We start from the raw sequence: 25,868 nt of genomic DNA, 5'->3' as shown, positions 1-25,868 counted from the left end.
CCCATGAAACCTTTTGCATGCCCACTCACGCACCTGCCCAAATACTCACATACCCATTCACAAACCCATACCAGGACTCACAGACCCACTCACTCCTCCATAGAGTCACTCATACACCCACTCACTCACTTGTACAGCCCCGCACACAACTATTCACTCAACCATACAACTACTCATGCAAACAGTCACTCATTCATGTAGCCACTCCCAGAGCTACACACTCCCCCATACAGCTACTCACACAGCCACTTATTCACCTACTCAGTCACTCACACAGCCGCTCACTCTCCCATATAGCCTTGCAACACAGCCACTCACTCACCCATAAAAGCACTCACTCACAGACCTACACAATCACTTACATACCCAGTCGCACATCCATAAAGGCACTCACACATCCACAATACAGCCATTCACACAGACACTCACTCACCAATACAGCCACTCACACATCCACTCAGTTAACCAAACACCCACTCAAACTGTCACTCACTCATCCTTACATCTACTTACACACCCAGTCATTCACTCACACATCCATTCAGACACACACTCACTCACCATACAGTCACTAAACGCCCAGTTACCCACCCATCGAGCCACTCACACTGCCACTCACTCACCCATACAGCCACTGACACACCCGCTCACCAACTCAGCCATTCACACACAATCTCACTCACCCACACAGCTACTCACACACCCAGTTATACACCCATTCAGCAGCACACACACCCGTACACACAATGATACATTCAGTCACACAGCCACTCACACAATATATGTTAGAAGTACTATCACTCAGTAGCAGTGCACCTAGTATACTAATTTAACTTTTTTTATTAGGTTAGAATATATTTTTAATACCCATACATTCTTAAAAACACATACAGTCATTTAATAATTTCATCAGTGATGTAATTTGAGATGTTATCAGTGATGTCACTGACCATGCCAGGAGTGATGTAATATGTGAGTTCATAAGCAGTGCATTGTGGGGCATACATTTTAGTTAGCTCAGGTAACTCTAACTGCTGAATTTCACTGGTTTTGTATGAGTGAAATCTGAGCTTAACTATAACGTCAATGTAACCTTTGGTTATTTCAGTGTATATGTATACATCAGTGGCGGCTCCCCCATTGGGGCGCGGGGGCGTTGCCGCACTGCTTTCTCGCAATGCGAGAAGGCAGAAACTTAAATTGTAATAACTACCATTTTATGTTTCTGCCTTCTCACACAGCGAGAAAGCAGAAGTGCCAGGATGGGGGTGGGCGGTCCTGCTCGAGGGCAGGGGGGGTGGCTTGCCCACTGTTGTGTTAACTGACTGCTTGGTCGGCCTGGGGTCGACCAAACAGTCAGTATACACAACAGTGGGCAAGCCACTCCCCCTGCCCTCGAGCAGGACCGCCCACTCTCCCCTTTTCTCTATGTATAGCTGCATGCAGCAGCCTACATAGAGAAAATGGCCCAGGTGGGGCGCGGCCTCACCAATCACAACGCTGCCATTGCAGCGTTGTGATTGGCGGAGGGGAGGGAGGGAGGCTTGCTATTCCCGGCTGATGACGTCGCGATGAAAACTGCCTGTAGGAATTGGAAGAGGCGGTACGGACCCATCTAGAAGGTGAGGTGGCAGGCGAAGGACGGTAAGTAAAGTTTTATTTTATTATATGTTTTTTAATTAAACAAACCCCTCCCGCCTCCCCCCAAGCCCCCTCCCCCCGCCGGCCGACCCAATTTCCACCCCCTCTCACTCCCACTCCTCCATCATGCTGGCCGCTACTGCTCGAATCGAGGCCTTCGGGCATATTTCTTTGATGAACACATGACATTACAATGTGAGGAATCACGTGGAGTCATTTACACATTGCAGAGACTTGTGAAAAAGCCTAAGTGGAGATTCTGGCTGGGCAATGATCTCTTGCTGCGGGCTGAAAGAGGTTGAGCCATTTTAAATACGGAAAAGGTTTGAAGAACGTGCTTTTGATAAAAATAAAAGAATTATAGATGACTGATGCAGAGAAAAACACATGCGAGGGGCCAGTAACATATCTAAAAAAAAGACACCAAATTGAACAGAGAGATGGGAGGGTGCAGAGCTGAACATGAGGTAGAACGTAAAGATTGTGATCAAAAAATCAAATTGAGGTGGGCGCATCACTGGGAGTGGTAGGGTGGGAGAAAAGGTGGGCTGCGGTGTGAGAGCGTGAAAGGCAGAGGGTCGTTTCAGCAACCTCACCGTTCTTACAGGCCGGGGCTGTGTTTTCACTGATGTGTGTGGGGCCTGGGCGGCTAATCTACCATCTCGTAATAAACTCCATCACCTCCGCTATAAATCTAAAAAAAAATGGGACTTTGCTTGCAGTTTCGTTTTAAACACTTTCATACGTTTTGTGAACTGTGTACTGTTGGCAGTGCTGTGAAATTTGTTGTTACCAGCGTGGCAGATTTCAACTTGAGAAAAGTATATTCTGCTCTGCTTTCTAGTGGAAATGTAAAGTCTCTTATTGACCTTGAATTTGGTTATGATCATTTTAATGGACAGCCTCTGAAACTGTTTAGGATTAAAATGTCATCTGTTATGGATTTTCTGTGACTGCTGGAAACCAAGGGCTGCAGTTAGTGGAAAAAACGTGAAGATGTGCAGGGCATGCTGCATGTAGTGTTTTGAAAAAGGGAAGGAAAGGGTTATGACAACCATGCTAGATTTCCAAAACAATAAGCACAGCCACTTACTATGGGCTGGTAAACACCCAAGCAATAACAGTGTATGTTATACTATTACAGTCAATGAGTAATAGGAGTTGTAGCTGGTGGTAATTTTTCTACTGCATTGTGATATACTATTCTGTAAAGAAGTGTGTGTTCAATCTTTTCTACATTGCAGCATTGTTGGGGTGGTGTTAATGGATATGAGGAAATTGTTCCAGATACTGGATGCAGAGATGGGAAATGCCTGCTGTGCTGTCTTGTTTTTACTTTTTACACTTCTTAGTTTTCAGTCTGATAGTGTCCTGTAGGACCCCCCTCCCCCAGCCCTTCTTATTTATCGGGCTTGCATGCTTCCCTATACATCACAAACTTTTACTCCGCACCACTTCGAAATGTCACCAGCCGCCACTGGTATACATATATATGTATGTTTGTATATATAACTTGTTTTGTGGTTTTGATTTTATTACATAAAATTCTGTGCTGTAAAATCCCTTATGGAACTGAGAACAGCTGCATGTAAAACACAAAATTCAGCATTATAATGGTAGCCTCTCCAAACCCCTCTAGAGAACTTTAAAATTGTAAATGCGACTACGATTGTGTGTCATGGGGAATCAAATTATGTTGCACAACTGTCTAAATTATGTGGCAAAGAATGCAAGCTATGCAGCACATTCTCTGAGGCATAACTTCTTCCATTTGAAATAGAAACATTCTTGGTGAAATCTGCAAACATTGCAAACTATGCAGCAAGTTATGTGGCAATATGGAAAATATGGTGCATAGATTTGATAACACCAATCGTTGCCCATTGTTTTATTACCATTGTTAAAGAAAGTTAAGCAACATCTAAGTATTAACTAACTCCAATCGATGCTTGGATGATAGAAAATATTTATTTTTTGTTTTTAAGCAAGAAATGAATTCAACAGTCACTAACCAACACAACTGGGGGCAGACGTCCATGCTCCGTTCACACAGTGGATTTCTGAGGATCCTTCCATTTCATAGTTTTCATCACATTCAAGGTCAAACACATCCCCGCTGCGATATACCTTTGTGTACTGTAGTCTAATAGAATGTGGTATTTGTGGCGGAGGCGGGCATCTATGTTTTATATCTTAAACAAAAAATAAACAGAGCATACAGGAGTATAAAAATGGCGCATAATTTTCAATAAAAAGATGTAATACATTTTTTTTTAAATGGCGCAAAATATATGGTAAAATTATTGAAGTGTAATGAAGAATAATGAAGAAGATGATTGCTAGATCATGCAAATTGTCAATTCTATGAAAATCGATTGTTGGACACAGTATCAAACATCTAATTCATGATTTAGCATGTCTACACCAATCAGCTTAATTGTAAACAAAAGAGGACCTTTATGCACAGATCCGGGTGAATCTACTCGCATGAAAATGCAAATTTTTTTATGAGAAACTATGGAACATCTGTTGTATGTTTTATCCTAACAACTGTAAAGTGCAATTACCATTTTACATGTAGGACAGTGTCCACAGCAGGAAAAGAGAAGAAAATCAACACCTTTCAATTGACCACAATAAAAGAACAATGGTAGAATATTCACATTTATACACAGATTACTACAAGTTTATGGTCAACTAGACCCCTCAGTATGACCATACTCCTCTCTTCAGTGTCACAAATCATTGTACTCAGCCATCAGCTCCTTCTTTCCGTTGACACTGTGAATATTCCATTTCAGCCCTAGAGCTCTATGTGTTCTGCCATAAAAACATTTAACACTAACTCCCATGTGACATTTATCCAGTGGTGTTCATACTTGTTATACACAAACAGCCAAATGATTAATTTCAAGTCGAACAGGCAATTCGTATTCTAATAATTAATTGGGGTACATAAATGAATTGTATCTCAAACTCAGAAAAAAGATTCAAAATTAAATATACTTTTAGCAGTGAAGAAGGAGGTTGATGGCTAATGAGAGCAAGTGTGTGCTGATAGGTGCAGTGGAATAAAAAGTGATTACTATTATCAGTTTCTGTGTTTCTTTTTTAGAATAAATGTTCTTATCACATGTGCATATCCAAGTGAGACCAATCAGAAACCTGACAAATGGTGACCTAGTTGTGGGGCACTGGAGCTTGTGAACTACAATCAGCACCAAAAACGTAACGTGATTCATAGTTTGAGTGTTGGTGCAAAATCTCCATTCCTCCATTCCTTAACTGTTTATGTATGAACTCTCATGGCCTGTACTACAGTCATTAATATTCATTTTAAAACGATACTCCAATATATAACATATGCATTTGAAAGAAGCAGCATACATTTCTCCCCATTGATAAAATAAATGTTACTATGTAATAGTGATCCAACGGAAAGAAAGCCGAAAGTTTCAGAAGATAGCAAATATTTTTCCCCACAATTATAACAATGATTATGTTAGGTTACGTCTATTGTACAGTTAATTAAAACCATTACAATCAACGTTACAAAATAAAATAGATCTCCATTAAAACACAATAAAATTTAGATAAAATATGACCCAGGAAAACTTTGAACAGGAGGAGACAAAGTGCAATGAGATACGAAGCAAGGTGCAAGGTGCAATGAGCAAGGCCACCGTTGAACCTATACACGGATTGTGGTGTTTATCATGCCTGTTCCACGGCAATCACTGTAAACAAGCAATCAGTTCCCTGTCGATGTAGTCTAAACATAACGGCAAAGAGTGGCCAGTCTCGTAAATCAAGATCTTAGCAGCAATTTAGGGGAGTTACAGGAAAGTAATAGTGCCTGGGTATATAGATGAAGTGTACAGTGCACAATCGGCGAATGTTCTGTCTGCAGGATTCAGATAAAAATCATAAGCATTCAGCTTATTTTACAGCAGAAAGGGGTTCTAGGTACAGATTGTCTATTTGCAAGCAAATTACTATGTGGTAAAGCGATACATTTGTAAGAAAACGTTGGATGCTTGGGGGAACTGAGTACTACGCAGCTATTTGCAGGAATATTACTGTGGAGTAAAACAGTGCATACATTCAAAAATATCATAGGATGCTTAGGCCATGTTGAAAGGCCGAGGGCTCAAAAGAAATGCCTCTTGTGAGAAGAGTTACGGAGTGCTAGGGCAGCAGGTATTAAATCTGCAAGATTCTAGAGAAGAGCGTAGGTATTCAGCTTGACTTGCAACAAAGTAAAGTGCTAAGTGCAAAGTTGCCATTTACAGAGATCTTACTATAGAGTGAAACAATGCATTCATTCAAGATCATTGGATGTTAAGTGCAGAGCAGCTGAGTGCAGGATATTGTGGTAAAGCAAATGCATACATTATAGATCATTGATTATTTGAGAAAGAGAAATTAATCAGCGTAAAGGATATTTGTATAGAACAGACTGCCTGGAGAGAGTCCTTTTTAAAGCACATGGTATATCAGTCTTTAACGTTGCTGATGTTCCCATGGAGGCTGCATCTTGAGGGCATTGTATCAAAGTGCTGTGGTCCGTTCGGCCATTGTACAGGCTGCAAACTGGTTGGCCTGTCTTTTTATGCTCAGTTCAGCGGCGGATAGGTATTTCACCAGGCAACAGCTCAGTTGGACATCCTCTCCGGAGAAGCATGATAACACTGCTTGTCTGCAAGTCCGAATGTGTTTCTTGTTAAAGAGTGGTCTTAGCAATATCTGACGTTCCTGTATTAAGGTCTTGCATATAGTGAGCAGATGCACTCTGTCCTCCTCCACCTACCTGCAAAGCCGGCAAATTGCTTGCTTCGGGGGGCATAGCCAAGTTGGCATATGATATGCAGAAAGTAAAATGCCTAGGCGGAGTTTCAGGAACTTCTCTTTTGGTTCTGGAAAAGCTGGTATGAAGATAGACTTGAGGTGATACCTTATTATAAGACTGCAAGGTGAACCAGCCATGAGCGCACTCTGTAGGGCAGCTTTATCATATATGAGTGATTCTTCTTTCACCGTGATATTTACAATTTCTTTGAAGCTAGCAAAGGTCCCTGGTAGCTCCCAAAGTTCCTGCAGTCCCAGTTGGTTAAGTGAATTATCCAAATAATATCTGTCTGGGGATGCCTCCTTAGTTTTCAGTTCTTTTCACAGGTAAGTGTTTTATGAGTCAGGCAGTCCCTTTTAATTTTAAACCAACTTTAAAAGGATGCCCCTTTGCGGGCAAGCTCTTGCCTTTGTATCCCAAACTCCAGCCTTAGTTGTGTGGGAGATGTATATCCTGGCCGCCCAAATATCATTCGGATTGCTCTTGTTATTATACGGTCTAAGATATCAGCGTCTCTTCATCTCATGGCTTCGTTTCCATAACTGATTGATAGTGTAAGTTTCAACTGGATCACTCTGGTTAAATGGAGGAGATTTGGTCCAGAGATGTTGTTCTTAAGGTTTCTTAGAGCCACAGTGTTCATTGTTCCCCTTTTTGTATGGCCTCACGTTGAGCTATATAATTCTCCTTGTTATCGATTATGTCTCCCAGGTACTTATAGTTTTGTACAGCCTTCAATGTACATGACACCAAGTGCCAATGATGTTTTGACTTTTTTTTGCACAGGTTCACGCTTAAGATTTAGTTTTTTTCTCTATTAATGATGAGTTTGTTCTCCTCCGAGTACTGAGATGTGGTTTCAAGCAGGCGCTGTAAACCTACTGTTGTGTGGCTTATGAGCACCAAATCATCCCCATAGAATAGGTTAGACAACTGAAGGCCGCCTAACTTGGGTGCGTGCGAGTTGCTTCCATTGAGAGAGACCGAGAGCTCCGCCATAAAAAGATTAAAGAGTATTGGGGCGATGACGCAGCCTTGTTTCAGAACGGTGGTAGTTGGGATCTTCTTTGTTAGGTGGTTTCCTGTTCCCAATTTTACTTGCACCCAAGTGTTGCTGTGTAAGAGGACTAGCTGTTTCAGAAGTAGCGGTAGAATGTTCAATCTTTTTAATTTTTGCCACAATAAGTTCCTATTTATGTGGTCGAACGCTGAACTATAGTCGATAAAGCACAGCTACAAGGGCTGTTTCGTGACGAGTGCAGCATCTATCAATAGGGACAGGTTCAGGATGTTGGTGGTAGTGCCCATATTCTTGCAGAAGCTTGTTTGGTTTATCAGGATTGCTGAGATTTCCGTGGCTTAGGACGTTAGTTCTTGTAAGAGCAATCCTGCATAATATTTGGCTTCATTGTCAAGTGAAGCTACCAACAGGTAAATTTTGGCGTTGTTTCTGTTGCCTTTTTTGTAAATGGGAGAGATAATCAATCCCCTTCATGATAGTGGTATTGTCGATGTGCGCAAGATTGTCTCAAAAGTCGGTTTTAGTACGGATACCCAATATTCTGTGTCTTGTTTGAATAATATGGGCAGGATCCCATTTGGTCCTGGAGCTCCCTCATGCCTGCCTTTTGATATTCTTGTACAAATTTGTATGAATGTAATTTTAGAAGGATGTTCCAGTGTTATGTTAGAAGACGTGTGAACTGTTAGTGCTTCACTTTGTAAAAAAGTTGTCCAAGCCTCTTCTGTTACATGTGAGTTGATATGTAGGTTTAACAGGTTAGCGAGAGTATTCCTATTTTGCCAAAATTGCTCAATATTGTTATTTTTGATGTCATTTAAGAGCATTGCCCAAAGTGCTTCCTCAGCGTCTTTTTTAAGGCACCAGATTAAATTCCTGCACTTGGCTTTCAATTACCTCAGGTCTTGTAAGGTCTTCGGATCGGAGTCGCCTTTCTTCAGTCTCCGGAGAGCCCGGTTTAACAGCGCCTTCAGCTTTTTCAATTGTGCAATATTTCCAATATTGGAGTAGGGGCGATTGTTTTTGGGGAGTCCTGATCTCTTGCTTGGGTGGATTCCCTTTTTTACTCCATGTCTGTTTCCTAGATTTTTTGTAAACCTCTCCCAACTTCTCAAGCTATCAGAATCTGCGGCTTGCGCTTTTTCACAAGTTGTTTGGCAAGGAAGAGGAGGCCTTCCGGGTCATCCGTTTTACATTTTATTCTCTGTTCATTAAATGCGTATTCCAGATCCTGTGCATTTGCTGACAAAATTAGTTTATTGTGATTTCCTGTGGTAAATGGTCGCTGTATTCTGAGATTCCAATGTGATAATCCATTACTTTACAGAACATGCAGCGAGAGGCAAATGTGTAGTCTATTGTAGTACTTGCTACAGTGTTATGAAATGTTGCCATCTGTGGACGATCTCCTGGAAATCTTCCGTTTAATGCTTGGAAGCCCAGCTGCTCCAGGATAGCCAGAAGCCCCTGGGCTGTTTTTGCTTGTCTTCCGCCTGAGTTATTGTCTTGTATTACTGTGTCCCATAAGAATGGGTCCTCCCCCGTATCTATATCTTCAGATGTACTCCTGAACATATTTGAATTGAAGTCCCCAGGAATGATCAGGCTATTGGTCTGCTCTTCCGTTATAATTTTCTCTAGCTCCTCCTTCAGTTGCTGGGTGCCTTTAGTTCTATCACGTGGGAGTAAATAGAGATTCATGAGAATTATCTGCTCATTTTGATCCTCCCCTGTAAGGTGATTCTGAGCACTAGCATGGCTTTTGGAGGTGCTAAGCTATGCATCATTGGCTCCATAGCATAAATGCTCCTTATACAGCTGTATGTAGCAAGGTCTCCCTTGCTGTGACCAAATTTGGCGCTTTCAATAGCAAGTAGGTAAAGCAGATCAAATCCCTTTAATGCTGGTTGCGATTCTCACCAAGTATCCTGGAATGAAATTATATAAAATCTTTGTAGGTAAGCTTGGAGTTCCAGGTCCAGGTTCTTTTCTCCCAACCCATTGATGTTCCAGGAACAAAATTTAAGGACGTTTTGAACTTTGAATGTGGGGAGTTTGGTATGTCAGACATTTTGGCTTTTGGTGCTTATAGTCCTGGATAACCAGCTCCACTCTTGTGGGAATGTTCTTTTTGTTCCATTGGTCTTATGAGTCAACTGATCTCTAATTTCTTTGTTCTCTGAGCTTTTGCTACGGGCTCCACATAGCACTGTGAATGTGGGCTCAATTGAGTCGGCCCAAGTTCTTGGTTTGGCGAAGGGCCGTAGCTTGATGCCCCAAGTATGTTGTTTAATGTGTTCTTTTAAAACTTTATCTGCTAGGCCTGGTGTGGGCCAGACTGTTTTAGTTGCTTCCACTCCCGATTGTTCTGGAGACACCACGAATTCTATTGACTCTAGGTCGTTAGAACTTATATTCTTCAAGCTGCTGATGGAGTTTAGTAGACGTAGTATGTTTCCTCTGTTTAATATAGCAACCCGTACCTTTGACTTATACTCAGGATGGAACATGATTATTGTAGAGTTTGGGCATGCTGTTTGATCTATGAGCAGTTTCTGTTTAGCTATTGATATATCCTCCGACTCTGGGGATTCGCTTGTTGTAGTTGTTTCAGTACCATGTGTGTGACTTCCGCATATCGGTTCGGCCTCAGGACGGAGGCTTATTTCAGGAGGGCCCTCTTGTGCGCGTCCTCTACTATTGTGAGATTCGCTCTTGGAGCCCACTCCACCACCTGTGATTGTTTTGAAGAAGTCCCTTCCTTTTGCCTCTGTCCCCTCTTTCTGGTTCAGGCATTCTGAGGGCTCTTGGTCGACCAGGCAAAGAGGCACGTTAACTTCCTGTTACAATGTTCGGCTCACTGGTTGATTGGCTGATTGGAGTACGGCGTGTGGAGCTCGGATCTTCGCGGCTTAGTACGGGGAGTGACACGGCCAGCTTCACACCTTAACTCAGTGACCCGGCAACTCCGTTCCGCATCACCGCATCACTGCTGCGCTGCACCGTTGCTTTATTGCCATCCTCAGCGGCGGCAGCCCGGTAAGTTAGATTGACTTATATCGAGTGAGGTGCAGCTTGCAGTTGTGGGTGCTGTGAGGTGTGGCGTGCAGGCGGAGGTCACGGGCAGAGGCTCCAGGCCCTCACTGAGCCCTCACGAAGCCAGAGAGGCGGAGAGGTGGGAGACCATGAGTGTGTGAAGCAGGCAACAGGGTTAGGCTCACCCTGCCCCGTGCTTCCTGACTGTTCTGCCTGCACTGCCCATTCTACCATTCTACCTGCCCATTTGTATTTCTGGGCCCGAGTCACCCCAAGACACCCGAGATGCCTTTCCTGCCTGCTTGTCCATCTGTCCACCTGCCAGCCAGCTTGTCTGCACCTGGCTGTGGGCCCAGAGATGCCCAGAGACACCCAAAGGTGCTCTGACCTAGTGCCTGGAGGCACGAAGGAGCTGCTGCTGCATGGCTGGAGGTGCAGGTGCTGGTGTGCACAGGTGAGCATGGTGAAGGAGTGGCAGGGGAGTGGCTTGAGCTGAGTGCTCTTGGTCATACTCTCTCGCATCACCCACCTGAATCGAGATGACTGGGGGGGGTCTTCCTTTAGGTCATTACTCTGTCCGTGGCTCTTGCCCCTGCAAGGTGGTATTGTCTGAATTAGCTTTTAATTTTGCCCCTTTCTCTTCAGCTTCCTTCGCTGTTTTGATGTAAGTAAGTTGGTTGGTAGAAAAGTTGTTCCAGGGAGTCTGATGTTGTGTGCTGTGTTGAGCTTTGGGAATGTCGAAAATGTTGGTAATTCTTGCCTATTTTGATTTTTTTCCTCTATTCCTGTCGGGAACAAGCCCTCTCAGGCAAACTAGCCTTTGGTGTCGGGTCCTGGCACTGGGATGGATCCTCAGTTGTCAAGTTTATTAGTTGTTGCTCTGTTTTTCTCATTGTGGCTGTGTTTTTTTGGTGGTGGTTTCCTTATCACAGCGTCTCTTATGTCAGAGAGAAGATTGTCCATTGCCGTTGGGAGAGTTGCCAGCTTGTCTACAATGGTTAAGCAGGTACAACTAGTCTGTACAATTTGTGTCTCCAATTGCGCTCTCTTGATCAGATTATTGAGGTCTGCCAGCTTGTCATCGATGTTTGAGACGAAGATCGAGAGGGAATTAAGAACTGATAGTTGGATATCCATTTTGTCGGACTGATATTGCATGGCGTTACCAACAACAGTGTGGTCCAAATATCTCCTTTTTCCTGCAATTTGGATTGCTTTGCGTAGAGCTTTGGAGAGCTGTTTCTTTGTTGGGATACAGCTTGAGGCGCAAGAGAGTATGAGGCAACCAGTTCCTCCCATTCCTCTGGTGTAAGGTAAGATGATTATAGTTCCATTTCCTGAGTTGTTGAGATGTGTTGCCCTTGTGTTTTTATATTTGTGTCATTTTGCACAGTGCCTGCAGGCAATTGGCCATAGTGGCCGTGCAATTGTTCCTGAGGTGATTGAACTTGCCTTTTTGGTAGTGTCTGAGAAGTGGATTGAGTGGGTTGAATATTTCCCTCCGCCATTTTAGTAGTCGTGTATGTAGGGTCATTGTTACCCATTGTGTCCACCTAGGGCTTGACCACTGAGGGAAGTAAGAGACTAGGTTGCATTACATTGTTGATGTCTTTTTCTTGATTTTCGATTTCCTTTTGTTGTTGCTGTTGTTGAAGCAGTTCGAGGGTGCCTGATTCTTCCCTTAAGATTATGTTTTTGTTGGTGTTATTGTTATTGTTGTTGGCAGGGTTTCCATGTTCTTGATGTTCTAGATGTTTTGGCTTAATTTTTCCTGGTTTGTGTGGTGCCCAATTGGCTGGAGTTTCTCCCTTATTGGGGCTGAGAGGAATATGATTGCTGATGTTTCCGTCTACTTCCCTCTTTGTGGGCTCTGTGTGGCTGTTTGCCTGACCTTGGCCGTCCTTCTCCCTATCACTGATTTTATTGATGCCGTTTGGCGTTGCTTGTTTATTCATACATCTTATTACCCTGGTCCTTATTCTCTTTAAGCTTCTCATCCTCTGCACTTACTTCCCAGAGTCTTGTTACGCACGATGTTTCCCTGTTGGCCGTAGATTCTCCATAGTCCTCATTTAACTGCTGTTGTGTAGTCTGGCGTATTTTAATGGGTTGGAGAGAAGTGGGGAGATTGCTTTCTTTGTTGCTGGTCAGGCACAAGACTGGCCCAGCGTCTTTTATGAAAGAAAATTTGGTGTAAATTTTCGGTTGGTAGCTTGTTTTAGTTGTAATGGTCCTGATAGTTGCTTCGTTTGCATTGGCAGTTGGCTGTGCCTGCAGGCTGGTGAGGAGTGGGGAAATCAAGGGATTTCCTCTTCCTTCTTCGTCAGGTCCTCAGCGCTTTCGTTACTAAATGTCTTCTTTGTTTTCCTGCGCGTTTTCTTGTTAGGTTTGGGCACCCCCTGCTGTCTTGCCTTCCCTGATCTCATTGTGGCAATTGTAGCAATTGATGTAGGTGTTGTGGGTATTTGTGAATATTATCGGTGCCCCTCCATAGTTTCTCTCCCTCTTTTCCTTGGCTGATCCTTGACAGAGATCCCGATAGCTGCTGACTTATTGGCTTTTTCCCTTTTATCCCTTTTATTCCCTTTCTTTCTTTTCTTTCCTCCTTCCCCCCTGTTTAGTCCAAGCAAGTTGGATTGTGGCGTGAATGGAGGGGTTGACAGGTCCAATGCAGGGTGGAGTGTTTGGATGTGCTGCACTGAGACCGTCGTTTGAAAGGTCAATTTATGCCAGGCAGCTGGTCTTTGTTCCACGTTGTGCCAGTGGTCAAGAAACTGCAGCTCAAGAGCCCTCAGAACGCCCGAACCGGAACATTTCCTTATTTTATTTTTGTGTTTGTATATGGCATAAACATGAAATTTATACGATATGATTGAAAAGGAAAATAGACTTCCAACTATGGAACACTATCATACATTTGAACTTTGGACCTAAATAGTGGTTTAGTCGAACAACACTCACATGTTACATATTTTCAGACCACTGTGTTGTACACAGCTATATGCTACAAGATATTGTATGGAATGCAATACTAATAGTTCATTCAGGCAATCCCCCATTCCTTTCCTATCCCAGTGATACATAGTTTTCAATTGCCACTGCTATAAATGTGCAATTAGGCCTTCATTGCTTCTTGATTAGATACTTTCATCATTATTTTTGTTTGCATATGAAGATAAAGAGTTGCCATTTATGCATGAAAATTCTGGAAAAAAACGTCAAAAGATATAACCTCAAGTCGGGCAAGCAAATGAATTGATCACTTTTAACTATCCCCTCCGAACCACAATTATAAGATTAAGGTGCACCCTTGTACAGTACTACCCACTTCCTCAGACTTTATGGTGTAGATTGCAAGTGAAAGATATTTCGAAATGTATTGACATTTGGTACAGTCAATCAATGTATCCAACATGCTGCCTTCTGAAGCTGATTGAGGAAAATATTGGTTAACCACCTTTCACAACTCTTACCTCTTTCCTAACTAAGACCATGCTTAAGGTTCATTGACAGTAACTTGTGAATATTAAGTACTAAGAGGGTGTTACATTTCGAAAACAGTTATTTTAGGTGAAAAATCTTACTCGTAAATGTTTCATTTTTCAGACCAGAATCCCCAACTTAAATGTATTTAAAAAATCATTCACCAGAATATTAATTTCCTTGCTAGGTCTTTAAGGAGATCTCAATATGCCATCCTTTAAAACTATTACACTGTAATCCTGAGAAAATTGAGGATTATTCCAAAATCCTGCATGTCAGTGAATCGAGTGCCTTAAGAAAAATTTCATATTCTAATATCAATAAAAATGTCAAAATATGTCAAACCAAATAGAACATTGTTCTTGTTTGTATATTTTTTTTATTGAGCATTTCAATTACAAATAAGAAACATACCAGAAAAATATTATACAGAATAGCATTTGATTCTACCAAGCTCATGTACAAATGAATGAACCATCACATAGTTTAGGACAATTGATCTGTTCAAAACAGTAATGCTGAAATGTCATATAGCAATCAATAGTGTCCACGTGTCAATTTAGGTCTCCTCCTCCCAAGTAGCTTTGTGAAAATAATGGTGTACAAATATATACAGCACAGGTATATTAGCAGCCATCAATTAAGTGCCATGGAGGACACATCTTGTTCTACAATTAGAGATGACAGTGTACGTAGGCAGTCAATGCCAATGTTAATTTACACATGTACACCAAATCCTGTGCTGAAGATGCAGAACTCGCTATGACTGTACGATGGAAATACCCGGCTTTATGTACACGGTAACATAGCAACATTACTTCTGCTATAAGTGTTATATATACCAATGCTTGTGTTGTTCGTATCTGAAAAGGTAAAACGCAATAAAGATATTTTTAAAAAAATCAATAAAGTACCATGCCCCGTGAAACTACGCCGCCTTTGCAAATACTTAATTGCTTCAAAAATTAGCGGGAAAGTGCTCACGCTTGTCCTACTAACAAGCGTGAGCACTCGGGGTGTCTAGTTCATTGCATTACTACAATGAACTAGACACCCCGACCATTTAGGTCTGACATACCCCGTTATGAGGAAAAAAGCATTCTTACCTCTTAGGATACCGCTTTTACACCAATAACAAGAAAAGCCAGATAGCCCCCCTTGCAAAAGCACGAGTAATGTGAAAATATCTCTGAGTATCCCTCATGGAGCCACCAGGGCCATTGCTGCCAAGTTGGGGCCCAATTCTTCTGGGGAAATCTATAAACTGCCATGAGGCTTTAAATCTTTTTTTGACCCCCACACATCTTGCATATGCCACCTCAGATTTTTACGTCCTAAGCATTTTATTCAGCCACTCTTTGAATAATGGAAATAACCCACACCGATTACATTTGTTCCCCCTTATAGAATTCCATTTTACAAGTTTTACAGGGGTATAGTATGAATCAAAAATTGACATAAAATGTTGACTTTTCAGGGAGCCATTAAATAAAACATTAATAGATAACTTAATAATTTTCTCAAAATTTAGCCTTTCTCTCCCCAATTTATTTTTCCATTTTAACTCCCAGGCCTCAAGATCATCCTCGATCTTTTCATTAAACATCTGATATAAAATCCCCAATTTAGCTCTTAATCTAATTGCTTACATAATTTCTATTCTCTCCAACATAATCAAATTATGGCCTAATCTATGTTAAAAAAAACTGCGAAGCTGAAGTTATTTAAAAAAATCAGTTCAAACTAACTTATATTCCTTTTGCTTATAATCAAAAGCGACTAACTGTTTCCCCAGAAACAGGTCTCCAACTTTACAGATTCCAGCACTATGCCACCTATCCATGACCTGATCTCTAAATATATCAGGGAGAACAGGGCAGTTCTTAAACAGAGTATAAAAATTTAGATTAGAACCTATGCCCAATTTCTTTTTAGTTTTTTTCCATATTTCGAAAGCAGTCGTGACAACTTTAAATTTTATTTTCTTGTAATAACTGGGTTCAATTATACGAAAAAAACATTGCCTCGCCTCTCGCCCCAGTAACATCTCATAGATAGAAGGAGCGGCAAAATCTTCTGTTGGATCCTCCTGTAAGAATAAGACACCCATATATTGTAAAATAGCTGTCCAATGATATAGTCGGAAATTAGGAACACCCCAGCCTCCTCTTGCTCTGGATAGCATACACCATTTGAAAGCTCTCCTCGACCGACGATATCTCCACAAAAACATCGAACACATTCTTTCAATCTGAGCAAAAAAGGAGGCAGAAATAAGTAAGGGAATAGTTTGAAATATATACAAAAATTTGGGGAGTATAAGCATTTTTAAAACATTACTGCGCCCATACAGAGAAAGGTGTAAATTATTAATCCTTTCTAACGTTTTATTAGCAGAAGCTATAATTGGATCCAGATTCAGAGGAATTATGTCTTCAACTTTAGATGTTATTTTAATGCCAAGATATGTTGCCTCAGTTTCAAATTTTAAATCAATTGGACGGCCGGCCTCCGAGTGAATTATTTGTGTCTTAGAGACATTTAATTTGTAGCCCGAAAGCCGCCGAAACACCTCAGCTGCTACAATAACCCTAGGTAAAGCGTTACTAATATCTGGTGTAACAACAGCAATATCATCTGCATAAGCAAATACCTTATACACCCCATTATTTATCTCTACCGGTTTTATTTCAATGCTATTCTGCAAAGTGCTTATAAAAGGTTCTATATAAAGACCAAATAGCAAGGGGGAAAAAGGACAACCTTGTCTCGTCCCCCTTGCTATTGCTATATTCCCAGACAGCCTACCTGAAGTACGGATGAATATATAGTGTCTGTATCGCCGTGATAATTTCTGCCGGGAATCCCTTCCATGCTAGAACTGCCCACAGGAACCTCCAAGCGACCCTGTCGAATGCTTTTTTAGCATCCAACAGGGACACCCCGACAGGGGTGTTAGTATCCTGCGACCAGTCCAGCATGGAAACGATTTTTTTTTAACATGATCTGTAGTGTCTCTATGTTGAATAAACCTGTGTTGTCTTTTTGAGACCAAACCTGGCATAAAATCATTCAACCCATTGGCGATTATCTTCGAATGTATTTTACTGTCTGAATTAAGTAGTGAAATGGGTCTATACGACCCCATTTCAGTTTCTTTTTTCCCTTTTTTCTTAAAAACCACAATCGATGCTTCTGTCCAGGAATCCGGGGCATTACCAAGCAAAGCTTGTTGACAAACTTTCAATAATTCATTTTGCAATATGTTCCTGAAAGCACAATAGAATTCAAGCGGAATATTATCAGGCCCCATAGCCTTTCCCTGAGCTAAGCCTGATAAAGCTGTCTCGACTTCCTCCCAAACTAAGGGGGCAGATAATATCATTTTTTGCATATCTGACAGAGCCCCAGAGTCAAGATCTTTCAAATATTCCCCCTCGTTGTGTCCTTAGGATTCTGCCCCAGGGCTACTATTCAAAGATTGATAAAATCCTTGAAAAGTTGTCAGAATGCCCTCCTTAGTTTCTTGCAGAACTCCATTTAAATCGATAATTTTGGCGATCTCATTATAAACTGCCTTCTGCTTAATCTTTTAGCCAGAATTCTGCCTATTTGTTCGCTAAATTCATAAACGTCCTTATGCTGTACATATTTTTCCGCTATTTGGTCGCCTATATTGGCATACGCAACTACCCTTTTAACAATAAGATCCCTTTGAGGTATAGCAGAATCTAAGCCCAGGTTTATCGTCTCAGCTAACTTCTGTTCCGCCATTATAACCGCATCAAAGTAATTTTTATGTTTGGCCCATATCCTTTTTCGTTTAAATTTCAGAAAAATAATAGTTTCTCCCCAAACGACTGATTTAAAAGTGTCCCATACTACTTTATGCACAGCTGTCCCCTTATTAAATAAAAAAATTCCTGAATAATCTTAGACATACACTGAATATACTCCTCACCCAATAGTAGCTTTCTCTCGAAGGACCATGTATTATTGCCTTCTTTTAACTCAAAATCTAAAGCTCATTCTAATATTACAGGATTGTGGTCGGATACCAGTTTGGGTTGAATCTCAATATTAACCTTTGCTAACAATTCGGATGAAACAAAAAAATAATCTAATCTTATAAATTTAGAATACGGGGCAGAGAAAAAAGTAAACCCAGGGTCATCAGCGTGTAATAAATTCCAAACGTCATGAAGCCCATGTTCTAAGCTCAGGTTCCTTAATGAAGAAAATACTTGTTTCTTTCTACCTAAATATACACTATTTATTCTGAGATCCATCTGAGCATCTAAATGTATATTAAGATCACCACACATTACCACTGGTTGCAGCCACTGAGCCAGTTCTGTATTAAAAAAATTAATGAGTTCGAAATCATCCAAATTAGGCCCATACGGATTGCAGAGTGAAAATCTGCATTGACTGATCTTAAATTTACTTATTGCCCAGCGGCCCCATTTATCTTCAGCTGTCTTTAAGCTGATACCCAGCCCACGCTTCATAAGTATAGCCACCCCTCTCTTAATCCCAGTTTGTTTAGAGCAAACGATTAATTCCAGCCCTAGAGTTTTCAGGTATCCCCTATTAGCCCACGAGACATGCGTTTCTTGAAGACATAATACATCAATATGCAACAGCTGCACAATTCTAGCCAGTACCTGTCTCTTCTTAGGGACATTAAGGCCACATAGATGTAGGGTGCATATTTTTTATTTTTTATCCATTTCACAAGCAAATATATACCAAAAAATTTGCTCTAACACCTTTTTTATGCATTCAACCACTGTTTGACGTTGCCTGGGAACACGAAACCATTTTAGAATAAAACTTATCTGCTGCTGATTTGTCACCCCACCTCCACCTACACACTAGACCCACCACCTCCCCTCCACATCCCACCCCCTTGACCACCCCGCCACACCCCCCCACCCAACCTGCACCTCCCACCATATGAGGCCCAAGGACTGTCAGTCCCTGCAAATTATGGAGAACCGTACCCCCCCCCCCGGTCCAGGAAAGGAGAACACATAAATTAGCTAACGTAAAGGTCGCAAACCCCTCATGAGAAAAGAGAAAATAATATTCCAAATCTTTAGGCCCTCCCCTAATAACAGAGATCCCAAATACTCTTTGGCTTTGTTTTCAGAATGAAAAAATCTTGTTTGCCCTTTTACGATAACTTTAAGTATTGCCGGATTCTGCAAGTATACTGTAGCCCCTTTATTCTGAAATCCAGCAATAAGCTCGCGCAAATGCCAACGTTGAGACACGGTAGCCTGACAGAAATGTGGCCTAACGAAAAAACTACAATCTGTAGCCACCGCTTTTTTGTCTGGTCTAGCTAACGAGTATATTGCTTCCCTTGCAAGAAAATTATTAAAGCACACTAGAATCGCTCTTGGGCGGGCTTCTTCCCCTGTCGGGGTTTCCTAACCGAAAATGGGAACCGGTGGGCTCTCTGAATTTCCATTATCCAGTCCCAAAGAGTTAGTTCAGGAAAAGCTTCAGTCAGAAGTTCGCAAACAAATTTCCTCATATCAGACCCCTCTTTATTCTCTGGAATTCCTAAAAAACGCACTCTATTCCTGCGTGCTTGATTCTCCAGTTCAGACAATTTGTAAGTAAGATCATCACGATGAGCTTTAATAGATTCAAGCTCTATTTTTTGAGCAGCAGCATCGTCCTCTAATGCAGAAATTCTGGCCTCAGCTTCGGTAACTCTAGTAGCTGTTTCAGAGCATATTTTATCACCCGGCGCACAGCATTCTTGACTTTACTACATGTGGCCTGCGTGCGTGTATTTTCGGCTTTGCTTTCTGCTCTATGACTCATCATTGTATTATAATTGTCACCAGAGTAATCTCCTGAGAGGCATTTGTTTCATTTACATTTTTCTCAGCTTCAGACCTTATGGTGTCAGGCAAATCTGATTCTGATCTTAACGCTGGCTTTGTACCCTCTGGTATCAGCTCTTCTGTTTTAGATTTAGTACGATGTGATATTTTTTCTTCATATTCTTAACAGTACAGCTGCTAACATTTGATGAAACGAAATTTAGCCTTGCTTCCTCCTCCGTGCTGCCACCCTCACAGTCATCAAACCAATCTTTACTTATATTAGTGCTCTCATCTGATGATGGATCTGACAAAGAATAAAAATTATCGCCAGCTTCATGCAGTCCTGTTTGATCAGACACAGAAGCCCCCTCAATTAGTGCCAGCAAATCTGTCTCTGATACGGGGATTTTCCAAACTGCCAGTTATAGCATCACTTGAGGCACTATCAGGGACTTACAGCCTGATTCATGAAGCAAAATTGCACTCGCAAAGGGCAAGATTCTCAGAATCTTGCCTTTTGCGAGTGCAATTTTGGCATTTGGGATTCACAATCCCAAATGCAAAAATCGCTAATGAGGGATTAGCAAATATGCGAGGATTAGCATTTAAGGAATCTCTATTAGAGATTCCTTAAATGCTATTCATGACACTTGCAAAAATTGCGATTTAGCAAAATTGGGCCGCTATTTACCGAGAGGTCAGACCTCTCGGTAAATAGCAAAAACATAGAAAAATGCTTTTAAAAGCATTTTTCTAAGTTGCATGTTGCACACACAAATGTCCTTTGGACATGTGTGTGCGCAACACCTGTTCAAATGTGCATTTTAGGGGTGCTACAGGGTGTCCTTTGGACACCCCTGGCACCCTTAAAATCGCTATCTGATTTGCGAGTAGCAAATTGCTACTCGCAAATAAGGGATACTCCCCATTCATTCCTATGGGCCTTTTGGCCCATAGGAATGAATGGGGAGTTATTCCTTTTTTTGCGAGTAGCAAATTGCTACTCGCAAATAGAGAACATGTAGGAATCGCTATTGATTTAGCAATTCCTACATGAATGCCGTTTTGCGTGTCCTCAATAGCGAGTCGCTATGATTCGCTATTAGGGCCACGCAAAACGGCCCGTACATGAATCAGGCTGATAATCTCCCATATTGCCACTCTCTGGCCTTAAGCCATTCAGGGCGGCAATTAGCTGTTTTCCACTCGTTTCTGCATTTGAAGTTATATTTTTAGCAACAACCTCTTCGCTGACTATGCCGAGAGGGAGCAAACTTTCTCCACAGCCATATAACTCCACCACCACTGTAGCTTTATGGAGACCTTGATCTGAAGCACCGGTCTGTAACACGGCGTTTTTTGAGATTTGTCTCCCAAACAATGCATGCAAAGTTTGAGTCCCCTGTTTCACGGACCGAGCAGCTAATGATGCCTTTCCTACCGATTCAGTCCCCTTTTTCGCGGTTGCAGTTGAGACATTCTGTGACACGTTCTCACATGCTTCAGCCGCTCCTCCATCGGCGTTTTTACCGGCTTCCTCCACCGCGGGCTGCTCTTTTGTTTTCCCGCTGCGCGTGTTAACCTTTGGCGGCATCTTCCTCCGTAGAGTAACCTGGGCTCCTCCGCGGCCACGAACAACAGTACAGTAGAGCCCAAAAACAACAGGGAGCAGCGAAAGCGGGGCTCTTTGGCGGAAAAGAAGGAAACCGACCAGCATCCGGGCAGATGTAGATAAAGCCGTTTACCGCTGGCTTTTAGCACAGGTATTCAAGGTTCCGTCGCGTTTTCAGCTGGTAAATAAACAAGCATTTACAATGCAACGGTCTCGCCTTTGCAAAAGTTAGAGCTATTGGCATTGTAAATGACAATATTTGTATTTATGTGTTGATTTTGAAAACAGATAAATAAATGGCATTGTCATTTACAATGCCAATAGCTTAATCTCTCGCAAATGCGAGACCTATTGGATTTGCAATGGAATAGGTCGCGTATTTACGAGAGTTTAAGCGATTGACATTGCAAATAACACGTTTTATTTAGGTTTAAAAACACACACAATAAACAAGCATATGTATGAATATATGTATATGTATGCATGCATCTATATAGATCTGCAGATGCATATATATGTTTATATATGTATGTATATGTATATATATATATATATATATATATATATATATATATATATATATATATATACACACACACACACACACACGTAAATGCATATGCATATATACATATATGTATATTTATATATGTGCATATGTGTGCCCTTAGAGAGGTGTAGAGGTAGATAGTAGAGAGCGAGGTAGAGCGAGAAGTAGAGAGATGTAGAGCAAGAGGTAAGAAGTAGAGAGTGAGTAGTAGAGAGTAGAGCGTGAGAGCTAGAGAGTAGAGTGAGTAGTAGAGTATAGAGAGTACTAGAGAGTGAGTAGTAGAGAGTGAGTAGTAGAGAGTAGAGAGAGTAGTAGAGAGTGAGTAGTAGAGAGTGAGTAGTAGAGAGTGAGTAGTTGAGAGTGAGTAGTAGAGAGTGGAGAGTGAGTAGTAGAGAGTAGAGAGAGTTAGTAGTAGAGAGTAGAGAGAGTTAGTAGTAGAGAGGGAGTATAAGAGAGTAGTGAGGAGTGAGTAGTAGAGAGTAGGGGGGAGTGAGTAGTAGAGTAGTAGAGTGAGTACTAGCGAGTGAGTAGAGTAGTAGAGAGTAGTAGCGAGTGAGTAGTAGAGTAGTAGCGAGAGAGTAGTAGAGAGCGAGTAGTAGAGAGCGAGTAGTAGCGAGTAGAGTGAGTTGTAGAGAGTGAGTAGTAGAGAGTGTGTATTGGAGAGTGAGTAGTGGAGAATGAGTAGTGGAGAGTGAGTAGTAGCGAGAAGTGGAGTGTGAGTAGTAGAGAGTGAGTAGAGTAGTAGGGAGTGAGTAGTAGAGAGTAGTAGAGTGATTAGTAGAGTGAGTAGAGAGTAGTAGAGAGTGCGTAGTAGATAGTGAGTAGTAGAGAGTGAGTAGTACAGAGTGAGTAGTACAGAGTGAGTAGTACAGAGTGAGTAGTAAGTAGTAGAGAGTAGTAGAGAGTGAGTAGAGTAGTAGAGTGAGTAGTAGAGAGTAGTAGAGAGTGAGTAGTAGAGTGAGTAGAGTAGTAGAGCGTAGTAGAGAGTGAGTAGTATAGAGTGAGTAGTAGAGTGAGTAGTAAAGAGGAGTAGAGTAGTAGAGATTGAGTAGTAAAGAGTAGTAGAGAGGGAGTAGTGTAGCGATCACCCTTGCAGGGCAGCCGGTCGCAGTAGATATCAGGTTTCCTGTCACATAAGGAAAAACTACCAGTCCCAGAAGGCCAAGCGGCGCTTGGATCTGGCACAATGGGAGGATCTTACTTAAGCTCCACCCCTGGAACAAAACGGGGCTTGTCAATCCTGTTCCTGGTTCGTCCTCCGTATGTTTGTTCGTTTGGAGTCCTGCCTTGGAGAATCCGTGACTAGCCTGCTTTATCAGCGTTACAGAATCGCCGCGACGACGAAGTGCCTGCGTGGTCAGAGTTCCTGTGAGTGAAACAGAACCGCCGCGACGACGAAGTGCCTGCGTGGTCAGAGTTCCTGTGAGTGAAACAGAACCGCCGCGACGACGAAGTGCCTGCGTGGTCAGAGTTCCTGTGATTCAAACAGAACCGCCGCGACGACGAAGTGCCTGCGTGGTCAGAGGTCCTGTGAGTGATACAGAACCGCGTTGGATCGAAATCCTCGAGGAGAGCGGGCTCGCTCTCTTCTGTTGCATTTTACTTTTTTGTTTGTTTGGAACAACGTTCAATACATTGTGCAGGTCGCACCTTCCCTTATTTGTTTTTCTACTGGAAGTCTCTTACAACATTCCTGTTGTAGCCTACAGAGGGACTACGGCTATTTATATCCAGAAGGAGTATTTTGGATCTATCTAGAAACTTTACCTTGTTTGGAAAACTTACTGTGGAGTGTACCACTTACCTGTTTTTCCTTGCCGGATCAAGTTCGAGAAGTGAGTCGACTTTTCGACACCTTGGCCAGACTTTACCTTCACGAAGTCTATCTATGCGAATGTGGTAAGTCTCGGAACACAGGGGAAGGGGGACTGTTCCCGGCATTACGGATCTGCATTATTCCCTCTGTCTTCTCACCCGCCTCCAGGGAGGTCTTATCGACGATCCGCCGAGCCCAGATCTCGGGCTGAAGATAACATAACACCCATCTTCTGCCGCCATTTCACCTTGCGGCCTCCGGCTGTGCTCACTCCAATAGCGGTGATCTTCCCATTATTGGGTGCTGTGCAGAGGGAGGTTGTGAGGACTGTCATCCCGTCGTCTCTGCTGGGCGCTGGAGTCAGGTTAGTGGCGCATGCGTATTATTGCGCTGCTTTCAATCGTTACAAGTAGAGAGCGAGTAGAGAGCGAGTAGTAGAGTGAGTAGTACAGAGTGAGTAGTAAGTAGTAGAGAGTAGTAGAGAGTAGTAGAGAGTAGTAGAGAGTAGTAGGGAGTAGTAGAGAGTGAGTAGTAGAGAGAGTAAAAAAGAGTGAGTAGTAGAGAGTGAGTAGAGAAAAGTAGAGAGTTAGTAGAGAGTAGAAGAGAGTAGTAGAGTAGTAGAGAGTGACTTGTAGAGAATGAGTAGAGAGCAGAGTAGTCGAGAGTAGTAGAGAGTGAGCACTTAGAATGAAAACCCAACAGAATTGTCATACAGTTTAGATTTCGGATGTGTAGCCGTGGCCCTGCTGAGTAGCGGGAATATGCACAGTAAACTAAAGAGGTTCCCAGTAGTACCGGCTGCGGCAGGCAGCAAGAGGGAACTTTGGGTTTTAAATCCTGGCATCGTCACTGTGACCGAATGTGTGATTCTGTGTAAATAACGCAATATCCCCCTTCTGCCTTCTCTGAAAGAGCCTGGCCATGCCCGTCATTTTTGTGCGCTCCGCAAATGCGATAAGCCAAGAGAATTTAAACTACTCTGATCTTTTCTGGAAAACTTGCTCAGTGTACGTAAATTAATTATTTTGTGTGCTAGTGTAAACAATTTTCTGTAAAAGTGCTAGATTGTCAAGATGTTTGTAGACCTCTAATTTCACCGTTTGTTAAGTAAATTATTAATCATATAAAGCAGCTCTATTCGTCCTTGGGGGAAGGGGGCGGGAGGTTGAATAAAAACTCATTTTTGAAGAAAATAATTTCGGTCTGAAATATGGCTGCAGCAGGATATCACTCTCGACTGAATACCCCGAGAACAAATGCACCCAGAAAAGACAGCCCGGTGGGTTGAGTCTTGAGGGGCAACATCTCGAGGCCGGGGTTAGAGAACTAAATCCTCCCACGGAGAGTGAAATCAACGATCTGGAGTTATTTACGATTCAGAAAAGGGGGTGGTGATGAACAGAGTGTCTGAATTAAGCAGACCACTCTTACCCAGTCCAAAGATCAGGGCTTGATCCATCACCGTTATTTATCTCACTGCCCCATCCCAGCTCAGAACCTGGCTATATGCAAATTAGTCTGTCCCTGGCCCAGTGCATCATGGGAACAGGGCAGACCAAACTACCAAGCCAATTCTTCACCAGAAAGGAGACAAGCTACCGGGGACCGGTTTCTGGCATTTCAGCCTCTTCGGCCCGGCTTGCTTGAATCCTGATGGAGCAGTGAGAAAGGGACTCATGTCTGAGTATACCCTGCCACACCTATAGTGGCCAAAAACGATTCAGAAAAGGGGGTGGTGATGAACAGAGTGTCTGAATTAAGCAGACCACTCTTACCCAGTCCAAAGATCAGGGCTTGATCCATCACCGTTATTTATCTCACTGCCCCATCCCAGCTCAGAACCTGGCTATATGCAAATTAGTCTGTCCCTGGCCCAGTGCATCATGGGAACAGGGCAGACCAAACTACCAAGCCAATTCTTCACCAGAAAGGAGACAAGCTACCGGGGACCGGTTTCTGGCATTTCAGCCTCTTCGGCCCGGCTTGCTTGAATCCTGATGGAGCAGTGAGAAAG

General features: G+C 42.4%; 1 protein-coding gene across 1 annotated transcript in view; it reads right to left on the bottom strand.

Annotated features, from left to right (window-relative positions):
- The window catches only part of LOC144755180 (coagulation factor XIII B chain-like), a 291,682-nt gene that overhangs the window by 193,891 nt on the left and 71,923 nt on the right, over positions 1–25,868 (bottom strand). The window contains exon 6 of the mRNA XM_078643823.1: positions 3,654–3,833. Within this exon, the coding sequence (XP_078499949.1) occupies positions 3,654–3,833 (180 nt within the window). The remainder of the gene's footprint in view (positions 1–3,653; positions 3,834–25,868) is intronic.

This window comes from Lissotriton helveticus, chromosome 1_1 (assembly GCF_964261635.1).
Source record: "Lissotriton helveticus chromosome 1_1, aLisHel1.1, whole genome shotgun sequence".
NCBI classification, from domain to species: Eukaryota; Metazoa; Chordata; class Amphibia; order Caudata; family Salamandridae; genus Lissotriton; species Lissotriton helveticus.
Note: the sequence above shows the minus strand (reverse complement) of the source record. Positions and strands in the feature narration are given on the sequence as shown.